The 25144-nt window shown below is 38.3% G+C and overlaps 1 protein-coding gene across 1 annotated transcript in view; it reads left to right on the plus strand.

The window, feature by feature from the left end:
• The window catches only part of LOC105530243 (contactin-associated protein-like 2), a gene marked incomplete at its 5' end in the record, with an annotated part of 1172010 nt that overhangs the window by 987758 nt on the left and 159108 nt on the right, over positions 1-25144 (plus strand). Inside the window, one exon of the mRNA XM_011967648.1 lies at positions 18302-18429. Within this exon, the coding sequence (XP_011823038.1) occupies positions 18302-18429 (128 nt within the window). The remainder of the gene's footprint in view (positions 1-18301; positions 18430-25144) is intronic.

A 25144-nucleotide genomic window follows, 5' to 3' on the forward strand; every position in this document is an offset into this window, starting at 1 on the left:
GAGCTTCACCTCTGGAGTCGAATCCCACTTGGTACCTCAACTTCAAATGAAGAAAGTCACTTAATTCAGTTTTTTGTTGTCTCCTTATCAATAACTTGAAACCATTTCAGCGGCCTCTCATCCTATTCAAAACTGTTCCTTTCCCTTAAGCCTAAAACATTATCCTGGCAACAAGCCTCAGCCCCTCAACTCTTAAGTCCTTCCTTAAGGCTCAGAGGACTGCTGACTACTTCATGAAAATACATCCTTGGCAAGCCACCCAGTGGGCCGCCATTCCCACAGCAAGCCCAGCAGAACCATCAGAGTCATGGAGTGGTTATAGTTTAAGCTCTTACATTGGAATTCCCAAGGACACTATAACATAGTGTTCCTGCATGGGTGAGGGAAAAATAATAACTGGTTTTTATGGAGGGCCAGGAGAGGCAGATGAATTACCTGGTGGAATGTCTAAGTCAGCATCTCTAACTGATGAGTGAGCAGGACAAATCAGAGTTCTACGAGGAAGCTTTATGCCATCACTGGCGAAATACGAGGCAGCAAAATGCAAAGGAACTCAATAAATGGTGAGATGATTAACCAGTGAGGTGGTACTGACTCCAGCAGTGGTGTTATTGAAAGTTCAGGTATTTTCAATTAAAACACCTTTTAAATCTTGGATTGCCAGAAATCAGACTGCCAAATATGAGAATAATCCAGGCAGACAAGGACAAAGAACACTGCACAATAATGATAGTAGTAGGCAGTGTATTATACATTGTAATTGTACAATAGTGACAGTCATAGACAGTGCTTTCCAGCATCAACTGGAGTATCATTTCCTATCCCAAGTAAGCTAAACACAGGATGAGGCCAACATCCTGAGGTCCAGAGGAGAGTGGACGGTAGTGAGTTATGCTGTCCCCCTGTGGTGCCCAGGGACTCTCTCTCTGCCAAAGATGCTGTATCCAATTACGTTAGGCTCTTTCTCCTTTCCTCCTCCTTCCTTCCTTCCCTCCCTCCCTCCTCCTCTCTCTCTGTCTCTCTCTTTCTTTCTGTATGCCCTAGAAATAAATCCTTTCCTTCTTTCCCAGAAATCTTGGTGATAAGTAGAAGCCTGCATGCAGGAAATTATTGAACATAAAAAAAACCATAGTTGGTGAAGTTAACTCAAGACACAAATTACACACAGAGAGGTAATTGCACATAGATTAGAGAAGTCCAATGTATTCCCTTTTTGTAAAACGCCTTCTGAATCAAGTATCTTTTGATTCTATACAATTCTGTCTCCCCTCAAATCTGACCTATTCATGTCAGAGATCTCCTACCTGGCTCCTTTTCCATCTAGTAATGATTTTATATCCCTGTCCTGAACTTTTATCTCCTGCCTCCCTCAACATTATATCTCTTTTTATAACTAGGATATACTCAAATGAAAAAGTTCATGTATCTCACTCTCTTCCACCTTCTTCTGAATAGTTTGCTTCCTTTTGATCTATTTATTTGCTACACCAGGAATATTTGACATTTCCTGGAGAAATAGGAATCTCTTGTATGCCCACCTGAAATGAGCTAGTGTGGTTATCTAACCAATACCCAGAGCAACAATGCACAAGACGATCAAAAGTTACACATGGAGAGAGAAGTTCTCCATCTCACACCACTGAGTTACATTTTAAGCAATGGGCTTGTGAACTAATACCATTGTTCACCGTCTCAAAAGGGCATTGCATTTAGGAATGGCATTATTACAGTTTTCCAATAGAAGACATTAAATAAAGGAGAGAACATTTATATTGGGCAATATTAAAACATTTACTTCTACATCCACTGCTTTCGCCAGCTTGAACAGATTAGTTATTCCCAGTAGATTATTCTCATTGGTAATTCTGTAATAAAAGATTCTCGATATTGTTCATTTTCATCACTGGCATTATAATTTTTATTTCAGAATCTTGGCCATCGAATATTCATTATCTAATTATAATAAAAATGCATGATTCCCTTAAGAATGCCTATAACTAAATGAATATGAACTTTATTAAAGGAATTAAATTAGGAGATTAAAATTATTCAAAGGGAGTAACTTTATTCTTAAATAACTGTAGGGTTGCAATACTAGGAAAGAAAGAGAGTAGGAAAGGCAATAGAAAAGTAGTCAAAAGAAACAGAAACAAAACAGATAGATCCCTGATGTACTGTGATGGGGAATAGAGTATTAATTTAATTACTGTTATAAATAAACTAAAGAAACATTGAAAAGCCTAGTAAATTATACACTCCTTGAAGATTAGAGTTAGGACTGATTAATCTTTACATTCGCCACCAAACCAGACAGTGCCTGGAAAGTAGTGGACACTCAGTAAATTTTTGTTGAATTATTAAGGAAGCAAATTCTATATGAAAGTGATAACAAGTTTATGAGTACTTTTTCAAGTCAGTTTGTGGATACAAGTTTAAGGAAATTCATAGGTTGATATAGTTAGAATGTGTATACTGAATTAGAATGTTAGTCTATGTGCTTTGGGAATTAATTTTGAAGCTGAGGAAGCTATGCAAGAGGCAGCCAAGCTCAGAGGAAGGGTGGGAGACCTGGTGAGCTGCCCATCCCTGCCTTGAACTCTTTCCTGTTATAGATGGAAATCATCCTTCATTACCTGGGAAAAAGCATGAGCCCAAAGCAGAATTAGCCTTCTTTATATATGTGTTGAATTTGTGTTCCCATCATATTAAGTATTAAAGGAAATTATTATGAGCTGTTTGTTGGACAGTAAAGGAAAGTGATAATGATAATTTTAATATAGTTAACATTAGCTTGAACCATATGAAACTGATATTTTTGTGTATAAACACCTAAGTGAATATTGACAATTTCACATGGTTTAATTTAATATTGATCAAATGCTATGTGCTAGGCACTGTGCTAAGTAATGTATAGTCCATTAATTTGTTGAAATTTCATCCAAAAAGTTTTGTAATAGATGAGGAAATTAACAATAAGTTAGGGAACTTGCCCAACATACAAAGAGGACATAGAAGGCAAACACAGTTTGACATTAGAGTCCCTTTTCTTAAACAGAAGACTATCCTACCAGGGAAAATATGGATGTCATAAATTATGTTATCAAAATCTTGCCTTCCAATCACTTATTTATGTCAACACAAATGTGACAATAAGGTATACCGTGGTTAATTCACAATGCGAAGTGTCTGCTTCTAGAAAAGTGAAATTTGCTTATAATACAGAGTTGTTACCACTGCAATATCGAGGTCAAGTTCTACGGCTACAAAATGATGTAATCTTTGCTCAAGAAGGTCATATTGCAGTAAAGAGGACATAATTATAAAGAGTATTACATCATTAGAGTTAGATTTTTTTGTTGGTCAAATGACTCAATCCAAAAAGGAGGATACATAGTAAGAATGTACTATAGAGACAAAGAGATAAATATCTGAAACCAAGGCCCCAGAAAATTAACGATCTATGTCAACCATAACTATATTATCCATGTGAGTCAATTTCTATGGGAAATACAGTTCTGTTTTCTATAGATAATACAGTTCTTCCTAGAGGAAGAAGCAATTAATTGATCTTGGAGGGGTCAGGGAGAGTTTCATAGAAGAGATGACAACTTTACAAGGCCTGAGGGATGAGTGGGATTGCATTAGGCAGAGAAAAGAGGAAAGACATCCTACAAAAGGGCGCAACATGTACAAACAGAGGAATGTGCGAAAGTAAACAATCACATTGAGGAACAGTACATGGTTTATGTGGCAAGGAGGCAAGTTTGATACAACACCCAGACATGTGAAATGCTGAAACGGTAACTTGGACTCTTATTGTGAAGAGCCCAGGATTGGAAATTTCTACTGTGTCCTAGAAAGCCACGATAAGCCAACGATGCAGTTTCCTTCTTGAGCTATAACTTTCCTAGAGGGAAGTGCACACATCTTAAATGGACAGCTTAGGCACTGTTACGTATTAATACACCCGTGAAATTATCACCCAGACCCCTTGCTTGGAAGACCAAATGTCTTTTTTTCTTCCCCCTCAGAATTGTATTACCATTTTTCAGAATTTATATTTTCTAAAACCCAATATAAAATCTAATATGCAACCATGATTGACTGAATTGTGTCCTCTGAAAAATTCATCTGTTAAGCCCTTACCCCGAATGCGATTATATCTGGAGACAGGGTCATTAAGGAAATTATTTAGGTAAAATGTAAAATGAAGCCACAAGAATGGGGTCCTAATGCAATGGGGCTGGTGCCCATATAAGAAGAGGAAGAAACACGGGAGAGGTTCCTTTCTCCACTTTAGTTCACGGAAAGACCATATGAGGACACGGTGGGAAGGTGGCCCTCCACAAGCCAAGGAGAGAGGCATCACCAGAAACCAACTCTACCAGCACGTTGATCTTGGACTGCAAGCTTTCAAAACTACCAGAATATAAATGTCATCTAAGCCACCCGATCCGCGGTGTCTCAATACAGCAGCCTGAGCGGACTAATCCAACAGTCTCTAAGTATTAAATTTAGAATTGGTCATCAAGATTTTGTTCACCTCAAGGAAATAAAATGACTCGGACTTGTTTGTATGATTTCCCTTTTCTATTTTCAGATTATTTGCAACCTGGAGACTCTGCCCTGCAAAACCATGTGGCAGTTTCGCCTTCTGGATCCTCACAAGAGAAAAATAAACTCACACAAACAAGATACTCAGATGCTTTATTTATTCTGGAAAAAAAAAAGTGAAATTGCTAAATTGAGTTTTTCACTGGTCAAGATTTACCTAGCCGGATAGGTGTAGGCTCCTTACTCCTTTCTTTGAGGTATTTGCTCTCTCTTGATTAAGGGTGATGGATTTTTATTGCCCCACTTCTGAGGGGAGGATTTATATCTTTTAATTTGTGTAAGTTGGACTGCATCATAAATGGTTCACCCTCTAAATTACAGAGTAAGTTTGCCAATAGAGATGACCTTGTTTATTAAAATCTAATTAACTGAAGTTTTAGAATGTCCCTGAGTGGGTTGCTGAATTTCTGATTTTCTCCAAACCAATATAGATCAAAGATCCAGCTGGCTGGAGCTAACCACAAAGCTCTGAACCTCACCATGAAATTATCTAGTTAGTTCCTCTTTCAGACATTTTTTCCAAGGTACAAGCCCAAGAATCTTTTAATATGTTGGCCATCCTATTTCAGAGAAGCCATGTGCCTGATTATGAGTTGGAGAAACAGGCCCGGGTGCTCCTTGTTCACTGCAACTGAAATGAGAGGACCCTGGAGTGTAACTTTCATTCCCCAGCAACGGTCAGTCAGAACGTCTCTGATCATGTGCCACTTTGCATCTTCTGGACAAAGTTCTATGCTGCCTATACACATAAGGCAGTAATATTCATGCCTTTTTACTGCCAACCTTGGAAAATAATGTTGGCAAATTGATGACAGACATATGGGATAAAACATTAATTGATTCAGTTCCCAGTCTATATACAAAATTGCTGAATGCTAAAATTCCTCTGGTTTCTGCCCTATTGCTTATTCCATTTCTCACTTCAACTTTAAATAAGAGTTTAAGGTTTACCTCTTCTTTCTCATCTCCCATTTAATTATCAGTTATTGAACTTTTTCTTCATGACGCTACTAGATCCCTTTGTGTCCCGTCCGCCGATGAGCTCCATATTGATATAGCTGATGTGCCTGCTTTAATTTTTTGATACCAGACATTTTTGCAATACTTAACATAATTTACCACCTCACCCCCCCTCCCCCTAGAAGCTCTCTGTTCCCTTGGCTTATAGTACACAGAATTCTTTTGGTTCCCTCAGATTTTTAGATCATGTATTTTTAACTTACTTGGTTCATTCTTCTTCTTTCATGCTTGACACTCACAGTGATCTCAAGGCTCTTTCCATGGCTGCATTCTGACTTGCGTTTAGTCCCAGTAACTGAGAGATATTTTGAAATTCTGTTTTTATTTGGGCCACCTCACCCTGAAGAGTAAGTACTTTTCATTGTTGTAGCTGAGGTGGTGTGCCTTTTTCAAACATCTACATCCCACAGCATCTTCGAGATATTGATAACATAAAAACAAATATCGATCATCTTAAGGGCCTTACAGACTTCAGAGATGGGTAAAAGAAACCATTTCCACCTTCAAATCAGTCTTTTGTATCCACTAGGGGAGCACAATGACCTGCTGAGTTGAAGTGGGAATAACAAAGTATCTCAAAGATGATGTGATGTTTGTAGAGAAAAGATCGTGGCAGTAATCAATACAGGAATCATTTATATGGATCTGTGTTACTTGGAGGGGGCTTTAGAAATGGCATCAAGAAAAAAAAAAAAAGCAATCCTTCTTGGTTTAAAAGATAATGCTGGTATCATTGAAAAACAGTACCTTTTAAGATGGCCAAATCCCCAAAATAAAAATTCAAAGCACATTGTACTCCCTTCTGAGGCCAAATGCATCAGGACTAATGCTCTTTTGAGCTAACCATGGTATTTAAGCAAAAATTTAGGGAATGGGGGCTCTGATTATTGTTTTCCATGAGTGTTGATATCTATGGAAACAATGAAGGAATATATAGAAAGTAAATTAGATAAAGACTTGATTTATAAAAATTATGCAGGTTTAGAAAATTTTATATATCCAAAAAGAAGTCATAAATTAGATTTCCGCAGACTGTGAACTAGACTAAGGTGTCATGTACCCTCACATTCCAAAGCTGAATGCCTTCCCTCTCCGTGTCACCCAGTTACCCTCCTTGGGTGACATAAGAGAAGCCCAGCAATTCCTGGGGACGTCTCATAGTACCAGCAGGAAAGATGTATTTGCAGAGCTGAGATGTCAGCATATTCCATCTGCCCACAACCATCATCACCATCGGACTATCCCTGTTTAGTTTCAAGGGAAAGAAACATGAATGTGTGGAACGAAGCCAGCCATGAGCAACCTTTAAAGGCACCCACCCAAGAGCCATCAAGGCAAGAGTAAGGAGGGGTGTGAACTGTGCAGAAGCAGAGGGGAGTTATAAGTGACCGGGTGCACTTGGCATTCCAATTTCTGCATTTATTTATTGGTTATAAATAAAGCTTCAGAAACACCAAGAAGTCCTAGGCTATTCATTGTAATTTTAAAAGATATACTGGGCCATTATAAGGGAAGATTTTCCCCTTGACTACTTTTGAGATGCCAGGAGCTGGCCATTAATCGCTAGATATGAAAACACATGGAGATGGCAAAGAGGCTACACATCAAGCATTCCCTCTACTAATCATGCAAATGAGTCATGATTTTAAAAATGTACGGAACTCCTGCTTAGGGAAAATATGAATGTAGATGCACAAAGTAAAATGTAAGTAGTCCAAATTAGTCTTCAAGCCAGTGAGACAATTTTCCTATATGATAAAAAGAAGAAATTTTTATATCATTTAAAGGAAATACATTGAAATTATGTTAGAATTTAAAAAATGTAAACATGCATCTTTCCTTCTTAAATTCTAGAGTATTGGAGATTTGATCTGCCTTTTTCTAGCTCAGCTATTAACTGGTTCAGTACCTTAGTCCAGGCATTGTTTTATTCCTAGTCTATTACCTCTGAAAAATGAGGGTAATAACTCGATAATCTCCCAAAACGTATGCTGGTTACTGTTCTAATGGCCTGCGAGGAAACTGTGTAGGACTACAAAGTCTTGTCTTCAAAGGACTCACACTGCACATCTATGTGAAGAAATATTGGCCCAGATAAACTAACCAACTTACTTTTACATAGAGGCAGAGCCAAGGTAGGGTTCACCTTTGCAAATCTAAGTCTTGTAACCCTTTTACTACATTAGTGAGATATGGATCTTCTAACTGAATATTACTTTCTAAAGAAGTAATAAATCCCAAGTACAGAAAAAAAGATACTAAAAATATTTCAAGAGCGTTCAAGGAACTCCAATATAAGAAAGGCTTATTGTTGGGGTTTTTTCATCTCTCTCCATTGATAGTAAGTACATATGGATAACTATTTTAGAGCTGTGCCTAGTTAATGTCTGTGTTTATTCATGTATTTATTCAATCATGAAACACATGGAGCCAGCCACTTTTATTTGAATCCACTTTAAATAAACACTTTTGTGTTGTTTGTATAAAGTTTCATGAAACAGTATATCTGCCCTCAGGGAACTTGCTTTCCAGAAAGGCAAATCAAAGAACAACATTTTGCAAAGAATCCCAAAATGGTTACAAGGGCTTTCTAAGAGAAGTCTAAATTGAACAGATAATTGTCTCACATTTTGTAAAAGGCCTAAACTATTCTCACTGAAAAGCAGTAATTGAATCTGTAATTACTTTGATTTCACTGGGGACATAGGCATGGATTCTGAAGATCTAATTGTGATGGTTGTTTTCTTAATCTCTCTCATTGCTTCCTAGCAACACTACCTTCCTTCTTTCCATGGAGGAAAACTCAACAGTCAATGGTGGGCAAGGACACTATGAGAAGCGTTTAATGGCACCCACCCAAGGACCACCAAGGCAAGAGTGAGGAGGGGTGTGAACAGAGGGCCCCACTGCTTATTTGCCCTTCTGATGATCCAGCCCCTGTTTGTTCTATGAACAAAGGCTCTAACTTCTGACATAAAAGTGGTATTTGAAAATGAACGTAGAGGAACTGGCAAACTCAGCCCATGGGCTTCCCTTTTAAAAACACGGAATCACTTCCTCATAGTCATTTCAGTGACGCCGGGAATGTTCCTCTCGCTCTCCAATTCACCCTCCACCATTCACAGAGATTTGATTTTTAGAACTTTGTCAAAAGACAAGATCGCATAAAAAATTAGTTTAAAGCTCTAATTGGCTTTTATTAGCAATTCTCAAATTGGGCAACACCTCACTCTGTAAAATGGAATGGCTGTCCCAACGCACTGAGGAAAGGAGATTGGTTTTATAGGCAGAAAAGGTCTGAAGAAAGAAAGCAGAAACAAGGAATAAAAAGTGGATTGGTCATTTCAAAGTTACTTTACTTGTAGAGTTAAAACAGGGGGATCTCTTATCATGCCAGCTCAGGAAAACTGGTCCCCTTCCCCCGCTTTTTTTTTTTGTTTTGAGACAACGTCTTGCTCTCTACAGTGGTATGATCTCGGCTCACTAAAGCCTCAACTTCCTAGGCTCAAGCAATCCTCCCACTTCAGCCTCTTGAGTAGCTGGGACTACAGGTGCGTGCCACCATCCCCAGCTAACTTTTAGTATTTTTGGTAGAGACAGGGTTTCACCATATTGCCCAGGCTGGTCTTGAACTCCTGAGCTCAAGCGATCCTTCCACCTTAATCTCCCAAAGTGCTGGGATTACAGGGATGAGCCACCACATCCAGCCAAACGGGGCCCCTTCTGATTGATGGCTATGGCTCTCCTGTTATTTGGAAAACTGATGGGTTTCAAAGTTCAGGTTAGTTCTGTGGCACCTAGCACAAGTGACTGCATGTTGGTTTGGTCTGAGTTGGTGGGGCCTACTGCAGGGCCTACTCCAAAACAATGGCCTCCCATGAACCCTGTTTGGCAGTCTCATTAAGGCATTGCTTCTACTTCACTGGTTTGTTAAGTAGAAGGTTTAAGGTTTGTCACCTTTTTCTCCGAGGGCAGCTTTTAGTAGAGACTTGGACAGAGGGCATATAGCAGAGAGGATACAGGAAGATGGAGCTGAGAACAAAATAAATACAATAAAACAAAAATTCTCCATGCTTTTAAAAATATTTAACAAAAACTAATTTTGACTTGAGTTTATAGGTTTCCTATCCTTTTTTTTTAAGGTGTATTTTAAAATTATTTTTAATTGTATACGTTTTAAGTTGTACAGCATGATGTTTTGAGATACTTATCTTTATATATATATACACACATACATATATATACACACATATGTATATGAAAGTGATTCCTACATTGAAGCAAATTAACATACCCATCATCATATGGTTACCTTTCTTTTTTTTACCAGCAGTACCTAAAATCTACTTTCTTGAAAATCCTATCCTTTTTTATGTAACATTAGATATACACTTTTAACAATTAGGTAGTATTTGGTATTAATCATGAAGCAGCATCTTATTTCTGGGTAGAGTCTATTTTCTTAAGTTGTTTTAAACTTTTTAAAGATTTTTTAGTTATGAATTTATTTTATTTTTGAGACAGGGTCTCGTTCTGTCACCCAGGCTGGAGTGTGGTGATGTAAACTTGGCTTGTTGCAGCCTCAACCTCCTGGGCTCCAGCAATCCTCCCACCTCAGCCTCTCAAGTAGCTGGGAGTATTGATGTACACCACCATGCTTGGCTAATTTTAAAATTTTTTATAGAGACAGGGTCTCACCATCTTGCCCAGGATAGTCTTGAATTCCCACCTCAGCCTCCCAAAGTGCTGGGATTACAAGCATGAGCCACCGTGCCTGGATGTGAATTTTTATTTAAGAGATAGAAAGAATAGGAACAACCCAAAGATCCTTTAATAGAAATAACTAGACATTAATCAAATGTCTAGTTTGATTAATGGTATGTCTATGTTTAACTTCTTAAGAAACTGCCAAACTATTTTCGAAAATGACTGGGCACAGTGGCACTTTAGTGTAATCCAAGATACTTGGAAGCTAAGGTAGGAGAATCATGACTTTACAGCCCACCTCCCAAGTTCCCCCAAATCCTTGTCAACACATGTTATTGCCTCTCCTTTTGATTATATCTTTAGTGTAAGCTATTAGTAAAATAACTTTCCAGGAAAATTCTTATAGGTTTTTACCTTTTAACCTACCTTTTCTGAACACTTGCTGTGGAAAAAGTACAGTGTATTTGAGGATGACTGTTAGGAGGCAGAAAAGGTGGAGAAAAGAGAGGCTGGGCTCAGTGGCTCATGCCCATAATCCCAGCACTTTGGGAGGTCAAGGTGCGTAGATCACTTGAAGTCAGGAGTTCAAGATCAACCTGGCCACCATAGTGAAACCCCATTTAAAAACAAAAAAAGATGGAGAAAAGAGATACAAAGATTTATAGGTAAAACGAACTTAATTATATGAACCAGAAATCATACAAAAGACTCCAAAATGTTTAGAAGCCATCCTTGAGATGCAGATTTAATGCTAAAAATATTGGCATTTTCAGAATATTGCAATGACGAATGTTGACAGTCAAACAGAATTTTATTGTTAAGCTTGTCTTGGAAAAACCAAGAATGTTTGTTTGTCTGTGATTGAGGCACAGTCCCTAAAGCTAGTTTGGAAAAGTGACAAATGTTTCAGGTTAGGATACAAAAGACAAATTCTAAATAAGAAATGAAGAAGAGAATGAAACACAGAGGAAATTGGTGGGACATTCTGTGCCATTTAAATATCTTGACTCTTGTTAATGAATGTCTATATAGAGGTCAAAGGTGAGGAAAATAGACAAAGCATGGGTATCTAAGAAAGGTGTGTTTTCTATCCAGGAAGAAAGGTCAATGGAATACATAAATATAGTGATATAAATTTAAAGGTAGTAAAAGCCCTTAAAAACAGAGTCAGTAAAGATTTTGTAGTCCCTGGTTCATAGTCACAAAGTGGAAGACACCAAAGCCACGAAATATACCACTTTGTAGTTTATTACCCTACTATTTCCAGTGAGATGTGTGCAAAAGACTTGTTGGACCTTATTGCCAATTGGCATTTGAGACTATCTACAGTTCTTTTTTTTAATAACCTCATTGAGGTATGATTTGAATACCATAATATTCATCAATTTTAACTGTACAATTAACTGTACAAGTGTACAGTATTTTTTCATAAATTTTTAGTAAATTCATTGAGTTGTGCAACAAATCAACACAATCCCAATTTAGGACATTAACATTATCCCTATAAGATTCTTGTTTACCAGGAATTTCTGTTTCTACTCCCAGCCCCAGACAACCACTAACCTCCTTTCTGTCCTTGTAGATTTGCTTTTTCATATCAGTAAAGTTAGAATATGTGATTTTTTTGTTTGTCTGGCTTCTTTCACTTAGCATAATGTTTTTGAGGTTTATTCATGTTGCAACATGTATTCAGATTTCATTCCTCTTTATTGTCAAATAATATTTCGTTGTACGTATATACCATACTTTTATCCATTCACTAGTTGGTGAGCATTTGCATTATTTCCACTTTGGGCCTCTTATGACTAAATCTGCCATAAACGTCTACCTAAAAGGCTTTGTGTGAACATATGCTTTCATGTCTCTTGTAGAGATGTCCAGAAGTAGAATTTCTGAGTCATATGGTATGTCTATGTTTAACTTTTTAAGAAACTGCCAAACTGTTTTCAAAAATGACTGGGCACAGTGGCACTTTAGTGTAATCCAAGCTACTTGGAAGCTGAGATAGGAGAATCATGACTTTACAGCCCACCTCCCAAGTTCCCCCAAATCCTTGTCAACACATGTTATTGCCTCTCCTTTTGATTATAGCTATTCTGGTAGTGTGAAGTAGCATCTCAGTGTAGTTTTAATTACATTTCCCTAATGAATGATAGCATTAAGCTTCTTCTCATGTGTTTATTTTGTATTTGTACTTCTCTCTGTGAGATATCTTCTGTAGCTATAACTTTGACTTCCTGAATTCTGTCCAGAAATTTCTAGTTTGAGTGATGCCGTGATGGAAATGCATGAAAGTACACAGCGTATACATTTTTTAAGGGTTACTAAATACCCCTAAAACTTCACAAAAGAGAAGTCCTTCTACTCTGCTAGAACTATTGTATAGGAAAACTCAGTATAATCATTTTCATAATATTTGATAGAAGAGGAGGCTCATTGTAAAAACTGGGGATGTTTATTTTTCTTTAGGGCTTCTTTTTTCTACTTTTTCATCAAGCTAAGGACAAGACTAAACTGCCTGGAGGCTTGTTTGCTTTCTCAGCACAATAAAAAAGTCAAGGAAAGACAGCAGAGCAAGACAGATTCTTCAGAAAAACAATACCGAAGGGAAATAATAGTAACACCACGTTAGAGAAACAAAATCCATAGAATCAAGCTTTACTTGAGTAACAATGCTGATGGAAATAGCATGCAAGAGTCTTAGTTCAGGGCCTATTTGAAATGGATGATAGAATTTTTCCAATGTATAACTTATTATTCTAACAGGATAAATAGTTACTGAATATCTCCCTAAATTAGATTGACCTCAATCTGTAAGGATCGTAACTTTCAACAGAGGCTTGTTTTGCTTGCAAAAAGATTCACACAAGATGCTTAGATGGACATCATAAAGGTATTTCAGAGGACCACCTCTCCAGGACCCAAATTGTTTGTGGAGGCTAGGCACAGTGGTTCACACCCTGAAGCCAGGAGTTTGGGACCATTCTGGGCAAAAAAGCAAAAGCAAGACCTGTCTCTACAAAAAAAAATTTAAAACAGTGGGCGTAGTAGCATGCACCTGTACTCCCAACTACTCAGGAGGCTGAGGCAGGAGGATCCCTTGAATCCAGGTCTAGCCTACAGCAAGCTATGATTGCACCACTGCACTCTAGCCTGGGCAACAAAGCGAGATCCTGTCTCTAAAATTTAAAAAAAAAAAAGTGTAGGTTGTGCTGTAGGATCACAAAAACTTTGTGCTGGTTAAACCACTTTACTGCCTTTCATGAATTAGTTTCCACAACTAATGTAGAGTCTGCTGTTTGAGACTTCCACATGCCATTGTTTGTGGCTTTACATTCTCTGGATCCCTGTTTAGATCTTGGGTCAAAAGTGACCAAGGAGGCATCTTTATACTATTTTCTCCTTTTATTATTTTCTCAGCTGACAATTCTTTCCCTCTTTTGTTGATTGGGCAAGGAATATCTGAGTGTTATTACTACTAGCTATACGGCAACCTCTTATAAACTTCAATATATCATTAAAAACATTGGTTGATTTGGGCATGAGGTAGTTCTAGAATTCTCTTTTGCTTAGTATGGCATGTTGATAGATTGGGGTAAATGTGAATAAAACATTGCAGATATCTTTGAATGTATGACTTACAAATAACCTCATCATTTCAGGCTAGCTAAATATATCTTTAAAAGGTAATTTTCACCTCACCTATAAAGGAGAATTAAAAGAAAAATTCTTTGATTTTAAAAAATTCTTCGATTTTAAAAGATAAATTCTCTGATTCTCATTCTTCTCATCAGTAAAATGGGAGTAATGTACACTATCTCACTTAATGATTATCATTCTCACTCAATGAATCACGATATTAAATTTTCAGTATCATTGACCGATAATGCAAACATTTTGAGAAAACATGGCTTATAAATTTCTATCATCCCTGATGTTAATCAGTATTTCTTGCAAAATAATTAAGTAATGCCTGCTTTTATTATTAAACATTTTTTTAAGTTCAAAACCTACTAAAAGTCTCTACATTTATAAAATTATTACAAACACTTAAAAGTTATGTTTCCAAATTATGAGATTGTGTAGATATGTGAATTCCTATATAGTTATACACATATCAATTTGGGCAACACAATTACATAATAATTGGACTATTTCCAAACACTTGTTTTAAAAATGCTTTCTCCTAGCACTAGTTTCATAAGAAGGTAGTACACTGTCACTGATCATAAATAAACCATCATTACTGGCTGGGAGCAGTGGCTCACACCTGTAATCCCAGCACTTTGGGAGGCTGAGGTGGGCAGATCACCTGAGGTGGGGAGTTTGAGACCAGCCTGGCCAACATGGTGAAACCCTGTCTCTACTAAAAATACAAAAATTAGCCAGGTGTGGTAGTTGGCACCTGTAATCCCAGCTACTCGGGAAGCTGAGGCAGGAGAATCACTTGAACCTGGGAGGTAGAGGTTGCACTGAGTAGAGATTGTGCCATTGCACTCCAGCCTGGGCAATAAGAGCGAAACTGCATCTCAAATAATAATAATAATATAATAATAATAATAATAATAATAATAATAAACCAACATTACCAAGTGCTGACAATGATCTTGAGCAACCTGAATTTTCATACATCCCTGGTAGAAGTGTAAATTGGTACATGCTCTTGGGAAAACTGTTTGAAATTATCCACTAAAGTTAAACTTGTGTACTTTATGACCCAGCATTTCTACTTTTAGGTAAATGCTCAATATAAATGAATACTAATAAGTAACACATCTATAAGAACGTTCATAGCAGCTTTATTCATAATAGCCAAACAGTGGAAACATCCAAATGACAATAGAATATTCATTCTCATTGTTGTGTAGTATTATATTTTATTTATATGATACACTCTTTTGTATCATATAAATAAATATTTAAAGTTGAGTAGAAGGAACTAGGCACAAAGGAATTTGTGGTGATTCCATGTACATAAAGGTCAAGAAAAGGCAAAGTTCATCTATGATGGCAGTAGACAAAGTTATGGTTACTTCTGAGGGGGTATACTAACTGGGAAGGGCATGGGGGTGCTTCTGGGGTGCTGGAGCTGTTCTAAATCATTATGTGGGTCATGGTTGCACAGGGTTGTGTGTGTGTGAGCGTGCACGCATGTATGTGTGTGTGTGTAAAAATTCATTGAGCTGTACCTTTCAGATTTTCATGATCATTATTCATTTAACTACAGAATGTCATAGAGATTCCACCATTTAAAGATCTTGTATTTATAAAATTACCCATACTATCTTATAGATGCTGGAACAGTTAAACAATGAAGAGTAGCCACAATTGGCAGAGCACCTTCTCTTCCTACAGGATAGAGCTCACTTGTACCAAAGCTGACATATGACTGCCCGCTATACAATGCACAGTAAATTTAAAAGTTTATTATTAATTAAATTTATTTCCCACTGTTGCAATAAATAAATTGAAGTGTAGATGGTTTCTTTCCTCTTGCATGTTTCTTTGCATTTATTCTCAGTACATATTTTTGTCCCCTCCTTTGTCCCTTCCCAAACCCCTTGCTCAACTTTGGAAACTTGATTGAATTACACAACAGTTGCCTACCATGATAGTCAGTGGGATATTTGCTCAGTAAATTCCTAAAGCAAAAATGGACAATGATGCCCCATTATGAGATAGAATTGGCAAATTCTTCCTAGAAAGGACCAGATAATATACATTTTACACTTTGAGGGTCATGTGGTCTCTGCCATAGCTTCTCAACTCTGTAATTGCATCATACATAGACAATACATTTTTTAAAGTGGCTGTATTTCAATAAAACTTTTTTATGAACACTGAACCTTATAGCATCACAAAATACTATTTTTTCTTCTGTTTTAAAACAATTTAAAATGTGAAAATCATTCTTAGCTTTTGAGCCATACAAAAAGAAGTGATGGACAGAATTCGGGTCTCAGGACTTAGTTTGCAGAGCTCTGATTTAGAGTCATGTAATTTTAAGTAATAACTTGAATCTCAGCCTTCAGTTCCATCATTTCTAGTAGGTTGTCAAATTACCGTATGCTGTTAGAGGGTGCTTTTATTTATTGTTCCTTTAACAAGCACTAAATATTAAATCTAATATCAAAGGCTTTGTTTCCTCTTTGGCACGATTGTAATTCATAGGACTTCTAATAAAAGAGAATAGGTTTGTAAAATATTCCACTGAGATATTTGAGGCCTAGTCTTTAGTAGCTACAGCGTCAGTAAGAATCACAATGCTTTTCTGCATAATCTTAATTCTGATTTGATAAATAATTATTTTTTAAAAACCCTTCATTTTGAAAACAATGAAATAACTAAGGCAGTATATAATGCATCTATTTGAGACCCTCTGGCCAAGTTCTGTGACTCCTTCCTGGGTTTTTATGGGTCCTGACACATGAGGAAACAAATATTCACTGACATTCAAGAAGGTCAGAGGTATAAGTAACGGCTCCACACAGCATAGCATTTTCAAGACAGGCCTCCAAGTTGGTTCCTCTCCATTCTCTGCACTATTTGCCAAGAGACATGAATGTCAAATCTTTAAATTATTGAACTCTGTCATTCTCCTGTCATCCAAAATCAGGGTGGGTTTTTTCCTGATGAGTTCTATGTGCATTTTTTTTTTTTTTTTTTTTTGAGACGGAGTCTCGCTCTGTCCGCCAGGCTGGAGTGCAGTGGCGCGATCTCAGCTCACTGCAAGCTCTGTCTCCCAGGTTCACGCCATTCTCCTGCCTCGGCGTCCAGACTAGCTGGGACTACAGGTGCCCGCCACAGCGCCTGGTTAATTTTTTGTATGTTTAGTAGAGACGGGGTTTCACCGTGGTCTCGATCTCCTGACCTTATGATCCGCCCGCCTCGGCCTCCCAAAGTGCTGGGATTACAGGCGTGAGCCACCGCGCCCGGCCGAGTTCTATGTGCATTTTCAAAATTGTTATTTCTATTCAGACTGAACCATGTAAAAAATCATCTGAAAGGGTAAATTTGAGGAACGACATCACGCTGCTTTGTGTCTCTCACCCATTCAGCCCCAGATGAGGGATCCCTCAGCCACAGCAACAGGAAAAGGGGACAAAGGGGCACTGATTTTCCGTGAAGGTGAAATCTGCTGCACAGGCCCCAAAACTCACTGCACATAACTCAGCTTAAGCCCATCTCCAGGAACCCCTCCTGGGTTTCTGTGCTCCATTCTAGAGTCAGTACTTTGCAACTAGCCTTGTCCTTCTTCATTTAGGGTGGATACAGGGTAGACTTGGGAGACCTGAAACAAGATAAATATAGAGTCAACAGAAGAACAAACTCAGGAGGAAAGCCAACTGGGCTCAAATCTCAGCTCCACTCTTCAGTGTAGATGGAAATAGACACTTATTGAACACCTGTTTTGTGTTGGAAACTTCACATAAACTATTCCAGTTGTTAAACAAGAAGAGAGGAAGGAACAAAAGGTGTCCCTTATTTAACTGACGTACAACAGGGAAGAAAACTTCTGAAGGAACTGCTTCAAAGCCATGAAAGAGACAAAGGTTGTTTTAAAAGCGGGTTTTGCTTCACATATTATTCAAGTGAGCAGGTTGACTTTGTTGAACTTCTGATTCCGTGACAGCAGCAAACTCTGCATGTGTGCTCAGAGTTTGCCATGCTGTGGTGTACTCTCAACCTAAAAGAATATGCAGCACAATGGTTGTGAATCTCTGGAAATCAGGGTGTCACTTCTGTTTTCCAGAGGACAAAGATGCCAGAGGGGCTTCTGATCGATGTTCTATGAGACCACCTATGGAAGAGAGAGAACAACTCTGTAACTGTGGCTTTACTTAGTAAACTTCCAAACAATTACTGAAATGTCATCATTAGACACCTTAAGCAACTAGCCGAAAATTCATATTTCTAACTCAGCCTCCTCATTCTTTTTCTGTCTTTCCCTGTGATCCAGGAGGAAGGATGCTGGCTTCTTATCGTACAAAGATCACCTGCCAGTGAGCCAAGTGGTGGTTGGAGATACTGACCGGCAAGGCTCAGAAGCCAAATTGAGTGTGGGTCCTCTGCGCTGCCAAGGAGACAGTAAGTTTGCATGGCAGCTATGGCTTGCACTTTCTTATCCCATTTAAATATTGTTTCCAGGCTGCTCAGAAGATACAGCAATCAGACTTGCTCTTCTGTGGCTCCTACAGAAACATCACGTAACCCAAGCAGATCTAACTTAGAGGAGGGGAACAGCCATAAAGCCTCCAGTACAGGAGCTGATATTTGGGCATAAAGTGGGGATATCCATCTTTCCTCTGTATTCATATGTAACAAGTTTGACTACCTAAGTTTATGATGATATAAATAGCAATGCTAATAGCATAAATGCGGTACTCAACAGCTGTGATTCCACTGAGTGCTGCTGTTAATGCCATTAGGATGACTATTTATATCACCATAAACTGAGTTTATGGTGATATACATAGTAGCATTATGGCTTAATGTATCATTGTAAACTTGGATTATGGCCATATAAAGTTTGACATTATTGCTATCAAATTTCATCATCATCAGAGCTTGATGGTCCCTTGTAAGCCAAAGATTGTTTCTGTAACTATGTCTTGTGTCAGGATTAGTCACCCCAGAGAGGAATTTGGGGCTGCTAGCTTGGACAGTGGGAGGTAAGGGAGTTGGAGCGATGGTCCCTCCTAATTAAGGGCACCATTAGGATTTTATGTTGTTTGATACCCTTCGGTGTGCTTTATGTGCAGTCAGAGGGAAACAGTGACACAGTTGCACTGTGGGGATTCTGCAGCGAGCGTCCTGGGCATCATTTTCCCTCTTCTTTTTGGGACACGTGGTTTAGACAACTCTCCTGAGAGTTCTATGCTTTCATGATTGTGTGCAAGGCATCCGGAGACCTGGATTCTGCTCCCTGAATAGCTGACTTGCCAGGAGACCTCAGGCAAACCCCTCCATTGTCTTAGCTGTGGTAATGAGAATACCACCAGCATCCCACTTCCTCCTGGGAAGGCTGTAAATATTTTAGTGCCTGGATTTGGATTCCTCCTAGCAAAGCATTATGTTAGATGGAGTATTATTACCAGTTTGTAAATCAATGGAGAATTAGACCTACTTGATAATAAATTATTGCGTCCACTCGAAGAGGTGTCCTAAGGAACGTAATGATGCATGCTTAACAGTTTCCTACTTAGTAAATTGAGGTTGTCAGCAATTAAGCAATGCCATGTTCCTAATACAAAAGGGAGATGGACTTTGTACTGATTTTCCTCTACTTACATTGAAAATGCTACCTGTAAAATTGAGACTCGCCAAGATCTTTATCACACACGTATTAAATAATAATACTTCATTTGTTCAGTCAGGCTTAGTAAAACTCTTCAGGAAGAAATTTAATTTCAACTGCCTAAGAATAGGATATTCACCTAAAGTAATAGTACATATGCATTTTAAACAAATAGTATAAGAAATGAAAGATAGCGTTGCTCTAACATTAGGAAGACTGTCATGTGTTGTCTAATGAAAGTCATTTTTGTATGGAATAATTACTCATTGGCATATAAAGGTAAAATATTTCTGGCTTACCGATTCTAATTCTGAAGTTAGCTTTGAATTTGAGAAAGTGTTCCCATTAAATGATTGATTAATAAAAATTTCACTTCTGCAAACTTTTTTTCTTGTTTTGTTTTATTATTTTTTTTTTTCAGACGGAGTCTTGCTCTGTCACCCAGGCTGGAATACAGTGGCATGATCTCAGCTCACTGAAACCTCTGCCTCCCAGGTTCAAGTGATTCTCCAGCCTCAGCCTCCCAAGTAGCTGGGATTACAGGTGCACACCAACACGCCTGGCTAATTTTTGCACTTTTAGTAGAGATGGGATTTCACCATGTTGGCCAGGCTGGTCTCTAACTCCTGACCTCACGTGATCCACCCACCTTGGCCTCCCAAAATGCTTGGATTACAGGCGTGAGCCACTGCACCCAGCCTTCTGCAAACTTTTATTACCATTCTTAAAAAGAAGATTCTAGGAACATTAAATAGTAGATGCTGCAGTATATGAGCAGTTTATAATTAATATTAGCTTATTTGTTCTTAATAAATCAACCACAGGAAGAATTTATTGTGAGGCTGTCATTCATCTAGAACTTTCCTAGGTGCTCTGGAAAATAAGAAAAAGAAGTTCAAACCATGTTATGTGAAATGAACATGAAAAAATATTGGAAAACACAACTTGGTTTATAATTTAATTTTAGGTTTTGTGATATAAAATTATTGCAACTGATAGGAAAGGAGCCATAGAAGGTGTATTTCAGGCAGACTTTCTTTTTAAAAAGAGAAAATGGGAAAAGTATAGTGGTCATTGTTCATTTGCATTTCTATTCTAGGGCTGTTGGTCTTTAGAAACATTTTTAGAACCTATTAATAAAACGAACTGTTATTTATTCACATTACATGATCTCAGTATACTTATAATTACTGTAGCTTCAGAAAGACTCTTTTGAATAATATTTTACCTGATATTTCATGAAAGCAAAAGCAGTCAACAGTTAATGGCAATTATGTAGAATACTTTTATGTCTGTGAGAGAGAGAAATCTCATTGTTTTCCAGGCAACTGAGAATAAGTATTCTACCTGGTACTTGAATTGCCTTGTAGCAGTCAGCAGCTGTGAAGCCCATGAGCCCTTTAAGAATGTTCTCACATAGACACAGTAATGATAGAGCGTTCCGTATCAATTGCATTTTCCAGTTTTTATACATATACGATCTCCTTGGATACACACAGCCTCCTGTGAATTCGGTAGGGCAAATATTAGTCTTTCTGCTTTACAAATGAAGAAAATACTTCTTTGAAAATGGCATTTACACAACAAATTTCTGAGCACACTTTCAGGCTCTGAGAAGCTTCAGGACAAAAGATTGAACAGAGAATAGAAACAGCTGTGTCTGTACAAGGTCAGAGTTGTTTTCCCGACTGCACTCTCTTTCCTGAGCTGATTGTTGATTAAATTAAAATGTCTTAAAAATATTTCATTTGGGTCTTATCCCACCACTGGCCTCATCCACCCATGTCAGTTACCAATATAGTACAAACATTGTAGGGATTAAATTTATGTAATTTAAAAAGTGGCGTGGTGCATTTGTCCTGCTGTTTATAGAGATGAACTTACTTTGTGTCATTTACTGAAGTCTGTTCAAAGCTACAGCTTATAAAGACTAAACCTATTGTTGAAAAATATCTCTTGGTTTGAGGAGTTGAGTGATGATAGCCCTCAGAAGCTGCCTCTTGAATTAGGCCCCAGTTTCATCCTCTAGTCTCAGAGAATGAAACCATTTTTGTGGGCTCAGCCCAACCATTTCAGCAGTTTCGGTTGATTTCATGATGCCTGCTGTGTTTTATTTTTGCTTTGATTCATCTGAACTCAGACCCACATAATCAAAATGCTGAAGAAAATCAGTGAGTGCCACTCAGATCTGCTGCATTTCCCATATAGTGCTGTGAAATGCTTATGTCCTTACAGGGGTGTGTGTGTGTGTGTGTGTGTGTGTGTGTGTGTGTGTGTGTAGTTTTTTTCTTTCTTTCTTTTTTGCAAAGCCTCTCCGAATGGAAACTTCAAATCTAAATGACGCTGAAAGTAGGACTGGTGATGGATGGTTCGCTAAAATAAAAAGTGCTGTGAAAATACAAATCCCCCTCTTAAACTAGGTCTACGCACCTAGAAAGAAACAAAAGCCATTTAGAAGATCAAAAATCAATGATTAGGTAGACGATGTTTCAAATTGAAATATGTAATCATCTTTGGAGATGGCTGCCAAACTTTCATACTTTCATGAAATTAGTTTAAAAAAAATAAAAGACTTCCATTTTTTGGAGGTAGAAATCTCATACTATAGCCGATGAATATAATTAATTGTAGGAATATAGTATTTGGTAGACAATTGCTTTATTTTCAGCCATATGATGTAAAACTTTACCGTACTCCTCTAGGGATACAGGGACTGTAAATAAATACTTTGGAGCAAGTTTGTCAGAACCATAGGAAAGGTTTTAAAAAAAAAAAAAAAAAAAAAAGCAATGTTTTCAGTAAACCTAGGTAGATAAGTAGAAACAATTCCAGAAAATGTCTTATTCAAGGGCTTCTTCCAAGGCCATGCCAGAAATACTGGCTGTGAGGCTGGTGACAGAGCACTGGAGTCACACTGCAGGATTAAGATGCAAATTCAGTTTCTCAGAGCTATGGAGGTGACCCAGAGAGATGAGGAAGGAAAGGCAAGGCAGTAGTAACACATCCAGGTCTGGAACACTCAGAGGGCAGACAAAGCTGTGTGTAAAGAAATAAAGATATTGATGGAGATGCATCCAAATAATGGTGAATATTTGTTCTTTGGGAAAGTTATTTTATGTGCCAGAGTAATAGGAAGACCATGATCTCTTTTTTGCAAGAATTTTACAAACCAGGATCATAACCTGCCATTCCCTTGCCAGGAAAGATAAGGTGGCCAGGCGTGGTGGCTCACACCTCTAATCCCAGCACTTTGGGAGGCCAAGGCAGGCAGATCACTTGAGGTCAGAAGTTCAAGGACAATCTGGCCAACAAGGTGAAGCCCTGTCTCTAATAAAAATACAAAAATTAGCAGGGTGTGCTGGTGGGCACCTGTAATCCCAGCTACTCAGGAGGCTGAGGCAGGAGAATTATTTGAACCTGGGAGGCGGAAGTTGCAGTGAGCCAACATCGTGCCGTTGCACTTCAATTTGGGTGACAGTGTGAGACTCCATCTCAAAAAAAAAAAAAAAAAAGAAAAAGAAAAACAGACAAGGCCATGTCTAGGTCTCCACATTGTTTCTGTACCAATGAAACATTTCCAACAGGGGTGCAAATGAGCGTAACTCTCCTTCAGAAGATAATACCTGTGAGAATACATAGGCCACATACTGAAGGAGAAACCACCTCTCACCTGGGCTCAGGAAGCGATTCTCCTTATTGAGAGGAAACAGCTCTCCAGGCTCCAGAGAAGAGTTCAAAGTTTATTTATCTCCTTTTTCTTTGCTGCTTCAGGCTTGGAAAAGACACAAAAGGAAAATGGGCTAGCATGCAGGTTCTAAACCAATCACTTTAGATTCATTTTCTCTCTTGATTCTCCCAACATCCCTTAATAAGTGATACTGTACAAACAAACAAACAAACAAACAAAAAGGCACCTCTGTAAAATATTTAAAGAGGTTTATTTAAGCCAAAGATGAGTGGTCATGGCCCAAGGTACAGGTTCAAGAGGTCCTGAGAACATGTGTCCAAGGGCTACAACTTGGTTTTTATATGTTTTAGAGAGACATAAGGCATCAATCAATATGTGTGAGGTATACATTGGTTCAGTCTAGAAATAATGTGAGAGTATGGCTTACAAGTCATAGGTAGATTTAAAAATTTTCTGGTTGAAGATTGGTTAAAAGAGTTATTATCTAAAGATCTGGAATTGATAGAAAGGAGCATCTGGGTTAAGATAAGGGGTTGTGGAGGTCAAGGTTCTTATTACGTAGATGAAGTCTCATAGGTGGCTGCCCTTAGAGACAATAGATGGCAAATGCTTCCATTTAGACCTTTAAAAGGTGCTTAGACTCTCAGTAAATCTCTTCTGGATTTCAAGGGCCTGGAAGGGGAAAGTTCTAGTTATGTTGATAGAGATTATTTACAGAGGTGAATTTTCCCCCACAAAAAAACCACTTTGCAGGATCATTTCAAAATATGGCAAAGAAACCTGTTTGGGTGTGAAATGTTTTTATTTCTTCCTTTTTCTGTCATGTGATGTTATACTAGAGTCAGATTAAAGTTTGGTATCTTATGGCTACAGTCTGTAAACTGTCATAATGCTGGTGGAAATGTGGCAGTGAGGACAATCAGAGGTCACTCTCGTCGCCATCTTTGTTGTGGTGGGTTTTAGCTGGCTTGTTTCCTGCAACCTGTTTTATCAGCAAGGTCTTGTAACCTGTGTCTTGTGCCAATTTCCTGTCTCATCCTGTGACATAGAATCTTTAACCACCTGGGAATGAAGCCCAGCAGGTCTTAGCCTTATTTTACCCAGCCTCTATTCAAGATGGAGTTGGCGCTTAGATTTTTAGTTTTGGTTCACAGAACCTTTGACTCCAGTGTACCGATGAGGAAACAGAAGCAATGTTATTAGGTGCTTTACCAATAAGTTTCAGAGCTCAGACCAGAATCTACCTGGTTCCAAAGTCCTCATTTCTACTCTACTCAGTCAGAGCTGATGTTAGGATAAAAATGGGAAAGAAAAAAAAAATCTCTTATGCTCTCAGCGTATGGCTGGGTCTAGCTGTTTGCTGATAAGGGGGTCTAGGGAAACATCTCCATTGCCCTGTGAAGGGTCACTGAAAAACCAACTCACAAGGCAGATTAATAGAAGAAAAGGCACGCAAATTTTACTACTGGGAGTGCACAGGGAGAATCATAGAATAATTTCTCACTCCCCAAAGGAGTTCAGAAGCTTATATATCATCCTGGAAATACAGGTTATGGAAGCAGGGGAGGAGAGGAACTTCATTTTCACTTTCAAAAGGCCTATTTACTCGCCGGGCACGGTGGCTCATGCCTGTAATCCCAGCACTTTGGGAGACTGAGGCAGATGGATCACTTGAGGTCAGGAGTTCAAGACAAGCCTGGCCAACATGGTTCTGAAACCCCATCTCTACTAAAAATACAAAAATTAGCCATGCGTGTTGGCAGGTGCCTGTAATCTCAGCTGCTCGGGAGACTGAGGCATGAGAATCGCTTGAACCC

Source organism: Mandrillus leucophaeus, unplaced genomic scaffold (genome assembly GCF_000951045.1).
Source record: "Mandrillus leucophaeus isolate KB7577 unplaced genomic scaffold, Mleu.le_1.0 Scaffold808, whole genome shotgun sequence".
Classification (NCBI taxonomy): domain Eukaryota; kingdom Metazoa; phylum Chordata; class Mammalia; order Primates; family Cercopithecidae; genus Mandrillus; species Mandrillus leucophaeus.